The 13,309-nt window shown below is 41.4% G+C and overlaps 1 protein-coding gene across 1 annotated transcript in view; it reads left to right on the top strand.

Annotated features, from left to right (window-relative positions):
* LOC134586248 (CD109 antigen-like) overlaps positions 1-13,309 on the top strand; it is a 115,508-nt gene that overhangs the window by 70,407 nt on the left and 31,792 nt on the right. Inside the window, exon 10 of the mRNA XM_063441740.1 lies at positions 7,052-7,133. Within this exon, the coding sequence (XP_063297810.1) occupies positions 7,052-7,133 (82 nt within the window). The remainder of the gene's footprint in view (positions 1-7,051; positions 7,134-13,309) is intronic.

Consider the following 13,309-nt stretch of genomic DNA (forward strand, 5'->3'; position numbering starts at 1 on the left):
ACCCCCTACAGCCCTTCTACCGCCTGCAGCTCCTCTACACCCTGCAGCCCCTACAACTCCCGTGCAGCCCCTATAACTCCTACCCCCTGCACCCTATTACCCCCTGCAGCCCTTCTATCCCCTGCAGTCATACTAAACCCTACAGCCCTTCTAACCACTGCAGCCCCCCTACAGTCTATAAACCTCCTACAGCCTCTCTACTCTCTAGAGCCCTTAAAATACCTGCACCTCTTACAGCCCTTAAAATATCTGCATCCCCTACAGACCCTTACCTCATACAGACCGTCTACCCCCCGCATCCCCTCTATCCCCTACAGCCCTTCTGCCCCTTCAGCATCCCTACATGCTACAGCCCCTAAAATCTCCGCACACCCTACAACTGTTATATTCCCTACAGCCCCTATATTCCCTGCATCAACTAAAGCCCAATGAACCCCATGCACAAACTACAGACCATTTCCCCTACACCACTACTGCATCTATTGATCTCTGCACTTACCACAGCCCCTATCCCTCCCCTACATCCACAATAGCCCCTATTACCCCTACCCCCACTATAGGCTCTATCACTCCCTGTCCCCACTAAAGTCCCTATAAACACTACAGCTTCTATGCCCCTGGCATCCATTGCAGCGTTTATCCCCCATGTCCCTTGCACACGCTACAGCCCCATTTTTGATTGTGGGGTCTTTTTATCCATTTAAATATATTTAAATGAGCACTATAGACATCCAGACCATTTCAGCTCATTGAAGTGGTCTGAGTGCAGTTTCCCAGGTTCCTTAAACCTGCAATGGCAATTTTTGCAGTTTTTGAGAAACTACAATAATTACCTTTCAGGGTTAACTCCATCTCTAGTGGCTGTCTACCAGACAGCCACTAGAGACTTTTGCTTCGCTAGGCAACTTTTGGTCACCTAAGTGACGCTGGACGTCCTTACGCTATGCATGAGGACATCTAGCTTCATACAAAACCCCATAGGAAAGCTTTATACAATGCTTTACTATGTGGGAAGTCCTAATGCGAGTGCAGCGCCTGAACCAGCACTGAGAGACATCAGCGCTGGATTCAGGTAAGTGACAGAAGGGTTTTTTTTTATCTGTGGGTAACTATAGTGCCAGGAAAACAACTTGTTTTCCTAGCACTATAGTTTCCCTTTAAAAAAATTCTAATTCCACATATCCTGACACGACACACAAAGACATACATATATAATTACACCAGGGTTCACAGTGCATGTACACACAGAAGCATACATTCACGTTACATGCACATACAATCAAATAAACGGTACATCTACACCAGCACATATATTGATCTGCAGGGGGCCCGGATCCTAATTTTGCCCGGGGGCCCAAACCACTGTCAGTCCGTGCCTGCAAGCGTGTGTAGCGGCAACCAGGTGAGGAGTACAAAGACAAGTGTGTCTTGCCTACAGTCAAGCATGGTAGTGGGAGTGTCATGGTCTGGGCCTGCATGAGTGCGGCCGACACTGGCGAGCTACAGTTCATAGACAGAGCCATGACTGCCAACATGTACTGTGACATACTGAAGCAGAGCATGATCCCCTCCCTTTGGATACTGGGCTGCAGGGCAGTATTCCAACATGATAATGACCCCAAACACACCTCCAAGACGACCACTGCCTTGTTAAAGAAGCAGAAGGTAAGGTGATGGACTGGCCAAGCATGTCTCCAGACCTAAACCCTATTGACCACCTGTAAGACATCCTCAAACGGAAGGTGGGGGAGCGCAAGGTCTCTAACATCCACCAACTCCCTGATGTCATGGAGGAGTGGAAGAGGACTGCAGTGGCAACCTCCATGCCCATGAGGGTTAAGGCAGTGCTGGAAAATAATGGTGGCCACACAAAATATTGACACTTTGGGCCCAATTTGGACATTTCCACTTAGGGGTTTATTCACTCTTATTGCCAATGGTTTAGACATTAATAGCTGTGTGTTGAGTAAATTTGAGGGGACCTCAAATTTACACTGTTATACAGGCTGTGTCATTTGTTCAGTGTTGATACATGAAAAGATATAGTAAAACATTTAAAAAAAATGTGAGGGGTGTACACACTTTTGTAATATACGTTATATATATATATATATATATATATATATATATATGCAAACAGGATGAGTGCACTCAGGGGTCTTAGTAGAAAAAACGTAGATGCTTTTTATTTAGCACAATACAGATATCGACGTTTCAGTCCGAGAGAACTTTTATCAAGAGAAAGTGCTAAGTGAGAGATAACAGTTAAATACACATACTGTGATGTAATTGGAGAGTGAACAAACTAAAACGAGGCTCGTGATGTCAGAGATGACGTCTCCCAATTTGAAACACGTCATCACACCAAATCAACGTTAACCCTTGAAGGTGAAACAAAGAAATATTCTTTGTTTAGGAACCCCTGTAAGATATAAAGAACGTAAAAAAGAATACTAAAGAGACGGAAGGGGAACTGGAAGAGAACAGCAGAGTAGAAAGACCCTGTGAGTTATATTGGAAAGTAATAGTGGAAAGAAATAGTGAATGTGAACAATAGTTGATAAATTCTACTATTACAACAAAACAAGTTCCCCATCAACTGCAAAAGAAGATAGATAGAATCTCACACACTAAGCTAAAAAAAAAAAAAAATACGACAATATACTACAACAAGTAAGTAACTAAGTACCACATATTAGTTTCAGGCTTCATTTGATACAATAATGTCAATCTCATGGAATACAATGTCCCGTTAGAACATTGATACAAAAAAAATAATACAAAGTAGCAAATCAGTGCAAACTCATAAATAGTCTACTCATATCATAGATACTTCATCTTCTTGGCACGAAACAATATAGAAGGTTCTTTTCATTAAGGTCATTAGGGGCTTAGGTCCCAAGCATGTAGATCCAGTATGCCTCTCTCCTCAGCAACTGTGCATCCCTGTCCCCTCCCCTCAGAATTAAGGGATTTTTTAAAAAAAGATTGCAGTTGCTTTCAACTAAAGAAGGTACTTCTTGGGAATGAGTGTGAAATGACATAGGGAAGATAAGTCGCTCACCTATGTTATCGCATGTGGATTCCACTGAGATTAGTTTCTGTGCCTGCTGTGGGCTCATTGCAGTAGCCGTTTCGTGTACACTCTTTGCAAAAATTTCACATGCATATTGTGGAGTTGTTCATCTGCTCAAGAGTTATTACGAAGAACTCTAATAAATTGGGACATGGGCAATGATTCCTTGAGCTTCCTGGGGTGGAAGCTTGATGCATGAAGGATTGTTTTGCGGTCTGATGGCTTCAAATACAAAGTATAGCCCAATCTCTCCCCTCTGACAAAAATTTCCAGATCAAGAATATATATATATATATTTTTTTAATTGTATTTAATTGTTTTATTGTAATTTTTGTAATATTATTTGTCTAACCTTTTCTTTAAATTGCTTATGCCATATAGCTAACATCCATTTTCCTATATAATGTACAGGGATTTAACGATTGTAAACTTCTCTGATCCAGGCAAGAAGCTTTTGGTTATTGGACAAGCAGCAGCTGTGAAGGGGTAGTAGCAGGATTGGAAACCAGTTGGAATCCAGTCACTAGAAGTTAGCTTCTACCATAGAAAATAATTGGAGCATTTAGCGGCAACTTAGTGACTGGCTTTAAGTAGTGGCAACCAGTAACTTTTTTGTTGCATCGGTAAACAAGTCCAAGGAGGTTTTTGTTTTTTGCTCCTACCTTAAGGTCATAAACCAGAAAAACAACAGTTTTTTTTCTATTTTTATGATTAACAGCCCAGGGAGGACATCCATTTCAATAAGATGCAAACAAATAATAAGCCGCAAAGTATGATTGCAGAATAAAGACGGTATTGTGAGAGAAGGTCTATAAATGAGTCATATCTGGGAGAATAAAATACAAATCATGAATTAAGCACCATAAAATATGATTAAATGTAAAAAGCATAATTATAGGAAGCAGGGACAAGACAAAAGAGAGAGGGATAACATTGCGAAGGGGAATTTTGTCAATAGGTGTACACAGCTGAGAGAAAAAGAAATAAAGTTGGTATTGTATCACAGGGAGAACAAAAGAGAGAAAACAATTGTGTTGATAACAGCATATGTTCGTGGGGTGTATTAACCCCTTAAGGACTGAGCCAAATGTACACGTTGTGAACAGAACAAAACGTAAACAAAACGTAAACAAAACCTGGCATTTGCGCTTTATGTCTGTCCAACCGTAATTCACCTCTTTCATATTAAATGCACCCCCCCCTTATTATATATCATTTTATTCAGGGGAAAGAAGGCTTTCATTTAATATCAAATATTTAGCTATGAAAAATAATTTAATATGAAAAAAATGGGAGAAAATAAGAAATTTTGTAATTTGTTTAGTTCTACATGACATTTTAACTGTCAATATCCTAATACTGTTTGCTTTTACTGCAATAAAATACACATATTTGTATTCAGCAAAGTCTCACGTGTAAAACAGTACCCCCTATGTACAGGTTTTATGGTGTTTTGGGAAGTTACAGGGTCACATATAGCACGTTACATTTTAAATTAAAATTCGCCAGATTGGTTACGTTGCCTCTGAGACTGTATAGTAGCCCAGTAATTAAATTTACACCCATAATGGCATACCATTTGCAATAGTAGACAACCCAAGGTATTGCAAATTGGGTATGTCCAGTCTTTTTTAGTAGCCATTTGGTCACAAACACTGGCCAAAGTTAGCGTTAGTATTTGTTTGTGTGTGAAAAATTTTGCCCAGTGTTTGTGACTAAGTGGCTACTAAAAAAGACTGCACATACCCCATTTGCAATACCTTGGGTTGTCTACTATTGTAAATGGTATGCAATCATGGGGGTAATTTTCATTCTTGGGCTACCATAGGGTCACAAAGGCAACATAAGCAATCTGGCGAATTTTAATGTGAAAAAAATGAAACACAAGCCTTATATTTGACGCTGTAACTTTTGAAAACACCATAAAACCTGTACATGAGGGGTACTGTTGTACTTGGGAGACTTCGCTGAACACAAATATTTGTGTTTCAAAACAGTAAAAAGTATCACAGCAATAATATTGTCCGTGTAAGTGCTGATTGTGTGTGAAAAATGCAAAAAACATCACTTTTGCTGGCGATATCATTGTTGTAATATATTTTACTGTTTTGAAACACTAATATTTGTGTTCAGCGAAGTCTCTCGAGTAAAACAGTATCCCCCATGTACAGGTTTTATGGTGTCTTGGAAAGTTATAGGGTTAAATATAGTGCTAGCGAATTAAATTCCCTATACTTTCGGCATGGGTTGTCAGGCAGGTCCCGCTAATTGTAATTAATTAGGATACCTAATTATGTAAAAATATTACATAAATATATGTGTAGAATTAATATATGTATATATATATATATATACATATGTGTATATATATGTATATATATATATATATATAATTTTTTTAAAATATTTTAATTTATATATAGGTATATATATATAGTGATATATATGTATATATTTATGTATATAGATATATATATTATTTCGTTTTATGTGTATTTTGATATAAATATATATATATATATATATATATATATATATATATATATATATATCACAATATCACAATACAGTTAGAACGAAATAACACACATCTATATATTTTTTAATTATTTATTTAATTTTATTTTTTTACATATTTACATATTTTTTATATTATATATAAATATATATATATATAACAAAAATTATATATATATTTAATCAGTATCAGTCTACGTGTAATTTGATATTAATATATATATATATATATATATATATATAATTATATATATATTAATAGTAAAATACACCTAGACAGTGTATGTGTGTGTGTGTGTGTGTGTATATGTGTATATATATACTTAGATCATATATATATTATATATATATATATATATATAATATATATATGATCTAAGTATATTATTTTATTTTTTTTACACTAATTACTTAATTTTATTTGATTTCCAGCCAGCAGGGGGACAGTTAGTCCCCCTGCTGGCATTGCTGCAGCCTGCTATCCCGGGGGGGGGGGCCGGAAGAGGACGGATGTGCCGCGGGGGGCTCCCTGGGAATCCCCCCAACCGCGATCTCCGGCGTGGGATCGCCGGCGACCGGGTAAGAAAAGACCGGAGGCCGTACAATTACGCCCGGCGGTGTTTAGAGCCACTTAAAATAGGGTGTAATTGTACGCCCTCCAGTCTTAAGGGGTTAAAATTGCATCATTAAGAATGGTATCATATTTGTAGCAATGCTCATATCTCTTCTAAAAGAAAAATGTAATTGCTTTCAATTGATTTGTGCTTTATCATGACATAATGATCATAAAAACTGAATAATTATTATTAATGTATTAATGAGTAATTAATAATTGATGTCATATATATAAAAATAAAAATAGATTTCCTCACCCCTTCTGGGTGGTATGTTTATTCCTCATTCTCGTTTCCTCTACCAGAGGCCTGGGAGTTTCAGGGTTCTGCACAGTATCTTAGCTGTTCCTAGTACTACACTTTTCTGGACAGTGATCTCAGATGTACAACTTGTAATCTGTTGAAGCCACTCCTCCAACTTGGGAGTCACAGCCCCGAGTGCTCCTATCAGAACTGGGACTACTACTGCCTCCACTTTCCACATATTTACTAGCTCTTCTTTCAGTCCCTGGTATTTTTCAATTTTTTTCACATTCTTTCTTCCTGATGTTATAGTCGCTGCGTATTGCCACATCCACCAATACTGCAGTCTTCTATTCCTTGTCTACCACCACGATATCAGGTTGGTTAGCCACTTGCTTGTCTGTCTGGATCTGAAAGTCCCACATGATCTTGGCCTTGTTATATTCTCAACTACCCATTGTGGTATCTCCCATCTGGACTTATGCAGGTCCAATCCATATTCTGTGCAGATGTATTAGTACACAATCTCAGAAACTTGGTTGTGCCTCTCAGTGTATGTATGTTTAATATATATATATATTTATTCAACTTTCCTACGCAGGTTATCAAAGAGAATTAATCTACAAGAGAGATGATGGTTCTTTTAGTGCTTTTGGGAATAGCGATGCTTCTGGGAGTACTTGGTGAGTAATTCAAATAAATAACCAATCGTGTTAAATTGACAAATGAAATATAGGCCCAATGGCAATATTTTAAAAATACAAAAAAATAGACATGTACAAACAACACAAACTAGCTGCTCAAAAACATCTGTATATGCACACCAAATGTATACACTTAATTACTAAGAAAACATGTAGCTGGCTCAAAACTATAAATAGCACCACATACAGTACTGGATACTAAGTATATTAATTAAATGATTCAATATTTTATTTTTGGGGGCACATTTACACTACTTCCAGTATTCAAAGTCGCTTCACAATAAGATTGTTGCTCACAAATGAACTGCTTCTAGAGGTCACATGCTCAAAATCGGCTATAGTCACTATGCTACTCCTTTACATAACTGACCATAGTCTCAAACCAGCCGTAGTCCAAAACTTCCTCTATAATAGAGGCCACGTGCTCATAAATTGGTGTTAAGTGTCAGGGCTCCGCGGGCAGCGGTGAGGGGAGGCTGCAATCCGCTCGCAGCACTCACCCTCGGTCCGTCGCTGCCCGCGGTCCCCCCCCTCTTACCGTTCGGCGAGCGGCGCCCTCTCCTCTTGACACGCCGCTCGCGTCCTCTCCTCCTCCTCCCCCCAGCGGCAGCATGTCTAACGCTGCACGCTGGGAGCCGGCACCCATATCAGTACGCCGGGGTCACTCACGTGACCCGGCGTTAAAGCGACAGTACAAAAACCACAGTGGGGGGTATAGATACCCCCCACGTGTGTTTGTTAATTCTGATTGGAAGTTATCCAATCAGAATTAAGGCTAGGATATTTATACTTACCTTTCCTGCCTCTCAGTGCCCTGTTGTGGTCTTTGCTTTATGTATTGATACTGAACGTGTGCTTTCTGGTTACGTACTCTCTGGCTTGTTTTACTGACTTTGTGACTTTCTCCTACCTTTTGACCATGGCTTGTTTCTCGTTATTCTGTTTTCTGGTTCCCCTTACTCGGCTTATCTCCTGACTATTCTGTGTGTGCTTAGCCCGGCCACTCTAAGGTCCGGTACTGCACACTTTCTGTGTGTGTGTCTGTATGTGTGTTAGCGTGTTGGGTTCCCCGAATCGTGACATTTAGTACCTGCAAGAATGCAGCAAAAATAGCTTGCACACATTCTAGTTTATAATTATACCTGCCCAGCATGTGACAATACGTACCACGTCCCATGAGATAGTTCAAGTATGGTCTCATAAATTAGGAGGGGTATGTGTGGGAAGTTTTGAATTATTATAGCTTTCTCTTCTAATTCATAAATGCAGTTAAATGTTGCACAGCAGCTTCAGTTTTTGTTTTTGGTTTTGTGTCAGCCCCTTTTTAATGGAAAAAATGACACACCTTAAATCGCTTCAAAGACCCGTTATATTGTTATGCCTCTTCTTATTTAAAACCCTATTTTACCAGCATCCAGTCCATACGAACGGATTACACGAACTGTTATAAAGTCTCATTCATCGGTATGAACGATGGACCACTGTCAGGGTACCTGTGGTCTCTACCTCCGAAAGAGGTAGAGACTTAGCTGTTCCTCCATCCAGACGGTCTGATGGCTCCCTTCCCCGCGGTCTATCCGGTCATGCTAGGCCGGCCGCGAGGGAGTGACTGCCTTTTACAGCATCTAGGCAGGAAGTAGTCATCAGGACACTCCCCCGGAACAACCTGTCAGTCAATGGCTGCAGGACCAATCAGGACGCCTTGGGGGCGTGGTTACTGCTCTGAACAGGGTATTTAACAGAGCTTCTTTCATTAGCTCATTGCCCTGTCGTGGTTCTAGCTTGTTCTAGTCACTCAGTGCTTGTGTATTCTATTATCCCTTTTGGTTTTGACCCGGCTTGTTTACCTTACTCTGCTTATCTCTGTTACCCTTGATTCGGCTTGTCTCTCGCTTACCTGTCTTCTGTTACCCTCGACCTCAGCTTGTCTTTGACCATTCTATACTGTACTACTTACGTTAGTCCGGCCATTCTAAGGTCCGGTATACGTATCTGGCTACTGTTTGTACTCTGCGTGTTGGATCCCTGTCCCGATCCTGACATTACGACAGGGCCAATGGATCCTGCAAGTACAAACAGTCAGCTGGCTGCTCCTGATCCTAGGTTTGAAGCCATGGATCACAGAATGGATCAGATGGCGCTTGCGCTACAGGCTCTATTAGCTTGTGCCAATAACCCACCAGAGGAGATACGTAATACCCCTGTTTCTCCTGTCGGTTCAGGTCTAGAGGTAGCCACAGTGGGTGCTTCTTCTCACATTACCCCCCCAGTACGCTATGGTGGGGCTCCTGAGAAGTGTCGTGGTTTTTTAAACCAAATTAGTATCCACTTTGAATTGCAACCTCGCTCTTATCCTACAGATAGGGCAAAAGTAGGATTTATTATCACCCTACTCATTGAGAAAGCTCTGAGATGGGCCAACCCACTATGGGAGAACGATAACCCATTAGTTTATAACTATAACGCATTTGTAGCTGCTTTTCGAAGAACATTTGACCCTCCAGGTAGAAAGGTTAATGCAGCCAGATTACTGTTGCGCCTGAGACAGGAGAACCAAACACTGGTGGATTATGCACTAGAGTTCAGGTCTCTGGCGGCAGAAATGAAGTGGAATGAGCAGGCGTATATGGATGTATTTTTGAATGGCCTATCTGATGTAATCCTTGATGAGGTTGCTACCAGAGAACTCCCTGAGAATTTAGAGAATTTAATTTCGTTCATCTCTCGTATAGATGAACGTCTAAGAGAGAGACAGAACACTCGAGAGAGGAACCAGAGACCTTCTTTTAGGTTAGCTCCCGCTGTTCCAAGTCCTGACTCCACGATATCTTTGCTTACTGAACCTATGCAGATAGGGTATACCCGCCTCTCTGAGGAGGAAAGACAGCACAGGAGAAGAGAGGGCTTGTGTATGTATTGTGGAGCCAAGGGTCATTTACTCTCGAACTGTTCTAACCGCCCGGGAAACGCTCGCACCTAAGTCTCTCTAGAGGACAGGCCTTGGGTGTTTCTATTTTGTCCTCTACTCCTGATTATAAAGATCACAGGCTTCTGCTACCAGTTTCCTTAACTTGGGGGAAGGAAGTAGTAAGGGCTATGGCATTGATAGATTCCGGTGCTGCTGAGAATTTTATCGACCAAGCCTTTGCTAGTAAGAACAATTTCCCATCCCAGCTAAGGGAGACACCTTTGGCCGTTGAGGCCATAGATGGTAGACCACTACTAGACCCTGTTATCTTTCGTGAGACCATACCCATTAATTTAAATGTGGGTATCCTACACGTGGAGAATTTATCTCTTCTGCTCATTTCGTCTCCTTCCGTTCCCATAGTTCTGGGGTACCCATGGTTGAAAAAACATAACCCTATTATCGATTGGGAGTTAGGAGAGATACTCTCGTGGGGCCAGGGCTGCCAGGATCGGTGTTTGTGCAAGGTTTCTCCATTAGCTAATATTAACATACCGGAGAATCCTACTCAGTCCACAGAAAGACAAATACCAGACCTTTACCTAGACTTAAGGGCAGTGTTTGACAAGAAGAATGCCGATTCTTTGCCTCCACACAGGTCATTTGACTGTAAGATTAAGCTTCTACCCGGCACTATGCCTCCGAGGGGCCATGTATATCCTTTGTCTGTTCAGGAAAACTCGGTTCTAGAGGAGTATATTAGGGAGAATTTAGAGAAGGGATTCATCAGGAGGTCTTCTTCTCCGGCCGGGGCTGGGTTCTTTTTCATTAAGAAGAAGGATGGCACGCTGAGACCTTGTATCGATTACCGAGGCTTGAATAAAATAACTGTCAGAAATGCCTATCCTATCCCACTGATTACCGAGTTATTTGATCGTCTTAAGGGCTCCAAAATCTTCACCAAGTTAGATCTCAGAGGGGCTTACAATTTGGTGAGAATCCAGCAAGGTCACGAGTGGATGACGGCATTCAATACCCGGTATGGCCATTACGAATACACTGTTATGCCATTTGGACTATGCAATGCTCCTGCAGTATTTCAAGATTTGATTAATGAGGTACTTAGGGAGTTTCAGCATGATTGTGTTATTGTTTACCTGGACGACATACTAATACACTCTAAGGAGATTGAGACTCACCATAGACAGGTCAGAAAGGTATTACACAAGCTGCTGCAACATGGTCTATATTGCAAATTGGAGAAGTGCAGTTTTGATCAGTCTCAGGTAGACTTTCTTGGATACGTGATTTCTGGGGAGGGTTTTAAAATGGATCCTGTAAAACTTCAATCTATTTTAGACTGGCCCTTGCCCAAAGGACTCAAGGCTATCCAAAGGTTTATTGGTTTTTCCAACTACTATAGGCGCTTCATTAAAGGATACTCCTCTATCATTGCGCCTATTACCAATATGACCAAACAAGGGGCTGATACTAAGTTCTGGTCTAAGGAAGCTCTGGGTGCTTTCAAGACTCTCAAGGAACTTTTTGCCTCGGCTCCCATTCTAGTCCATCCTGATACGACTCTGCCTTTCTTGCTCGAGGTCGATGCCTCTGAGACAGCAGTTGGGGCTGTTCTGTCTCAAAGGTTAGGGGTGGATAAACCGTTACACCCTTGTGGTTTCTTCTCTAAGAAATTTTCTGGGCCTGAGAGCAGATATGACATCGGGGAAAGGGAACTGTTAGCAGTCATTAAAGCCTTAAAGGAGTGGAGACATTTGTTGGAGGGGACCATACACCCTATTACGATTTTGACGGACCACAAAAACTTGTCCTATATTGGGGAGGCTAAGCGCTTATCCTCTAGACAAGCTCGTTGGTCCTTATTCCTGACTCACTTCAATTATGTACTGACTTACAGACCTGGTTCTAAAAACTCTAAAGCCGATGCATTATCTCGCCAATATGAACCTTCTACTGTACCTGAACCAGTTCTTTCTTCTATAGTTCTGAAATGCAATATCATTGCTAATACGAATCTCAGGATTCATTCTCCATTACTGGCCGAGATCATTAAGTTGCAACATCTAGCACCTAAACAGACTCCTGCGGGCCGTCATTTCGTTCCTCCTGCTCTTCAACTGGAACTTTTACAGTGTTTACATAATAGCAAGATGGCGGGACATCCTGGTATTCGCAAAACTTCCGCGTTGATCTCTAAGGACTTCTGGTGGCCTGCTTTACGGAGGGACATTGAGGAGTTCATCGCTGCATGTGAAGTTTGTACTAAAACCAAACAACCCCATACGCTTCCATGTGGATTCCTGCAACCCTTGGAGGTTCCAGAAAAACCATGGTCCTGTTTGGCCATGGACTTTATTGTCGATCTACCTATCTCTAAAAGACAGACTGTTATCCTCACCGTGGTTGACAGGTTTACTAAGATGGCACACTTCATTCCCCTGCCTAAACTCCCGTCTTCTCCCGAATTGGCAGAGATATTCGCTAAGGAGATTTTTCGCCTACATGGGATACCCTCTCAAATTGTATCGGACAGAGGCTCCCAATTTGTTTCCCGCTTTTGGAGGTCCTTCTGCTCTCAACTTGGTATTAAATTAAACTTTTCTTCTGCCTATCATCCTCAGTCTAACGGAGCTGCTGAACGTACCAACCAGAAAATTGAACAATATTTACGATGCTTTGTTTCTGAACACCAGGATGATTGGGTCGGTTTGATTCCTTGGGCGGAGTTTGCACACAACAATCTCGTTTGCGATTCTACTCATTCAAGCCCCTTCTTCATGAATTATGGTTTTCATCCGTCTATTCTTCCTTCGGATTCCCCTTCCCAGGGGGTGCCGTCGGTTGATGTTCATGTTGCCAATTTGAGGAAGTTGTGGGATCAAACTCGACAAATCCTTGTGCACAACTCTATGTTGGTCAAGAAACACGCTGATAAACGTAGAAGGGCGGCTCCGGTCTTTGTTCCAGGTGATAGGGTATGGCTGAGCACGAGGAACATCCGTTTAAAAGTGCCCTCCATGAAGTTCGCTCCTCGTTATATTGGACCCTACAGGGTGCTGACCCGTATCAATCCAGTTGCGTATCGTTTAGCTCTTCCTAATACCTTACGCATCCCGAACTCGTTTCACGTTTCATTGCTGAAACCACTCATATGTAACAGATTTTCCTCCACAATAGCCCCTCCTCGCCCCGTTCAGGTGGAGGGTCAGGAGGAGTATGAGGTTAA

Source organism: Pelobates fuscus, chromosome 2 (assembly GCF_036172605.1).
Source record: "Pelobates fuscus isolate aPelFus1 chromosome 2, aPelFus1.pri, whole genome shotgun sequence".
NCBI classification, from domain to species: domain Eukaryota; kingdom Metazoa; phylum Chordata; class Amphibia; order Anura; family Pelobatidae; genus Pelobates; species Pelobates fuscus.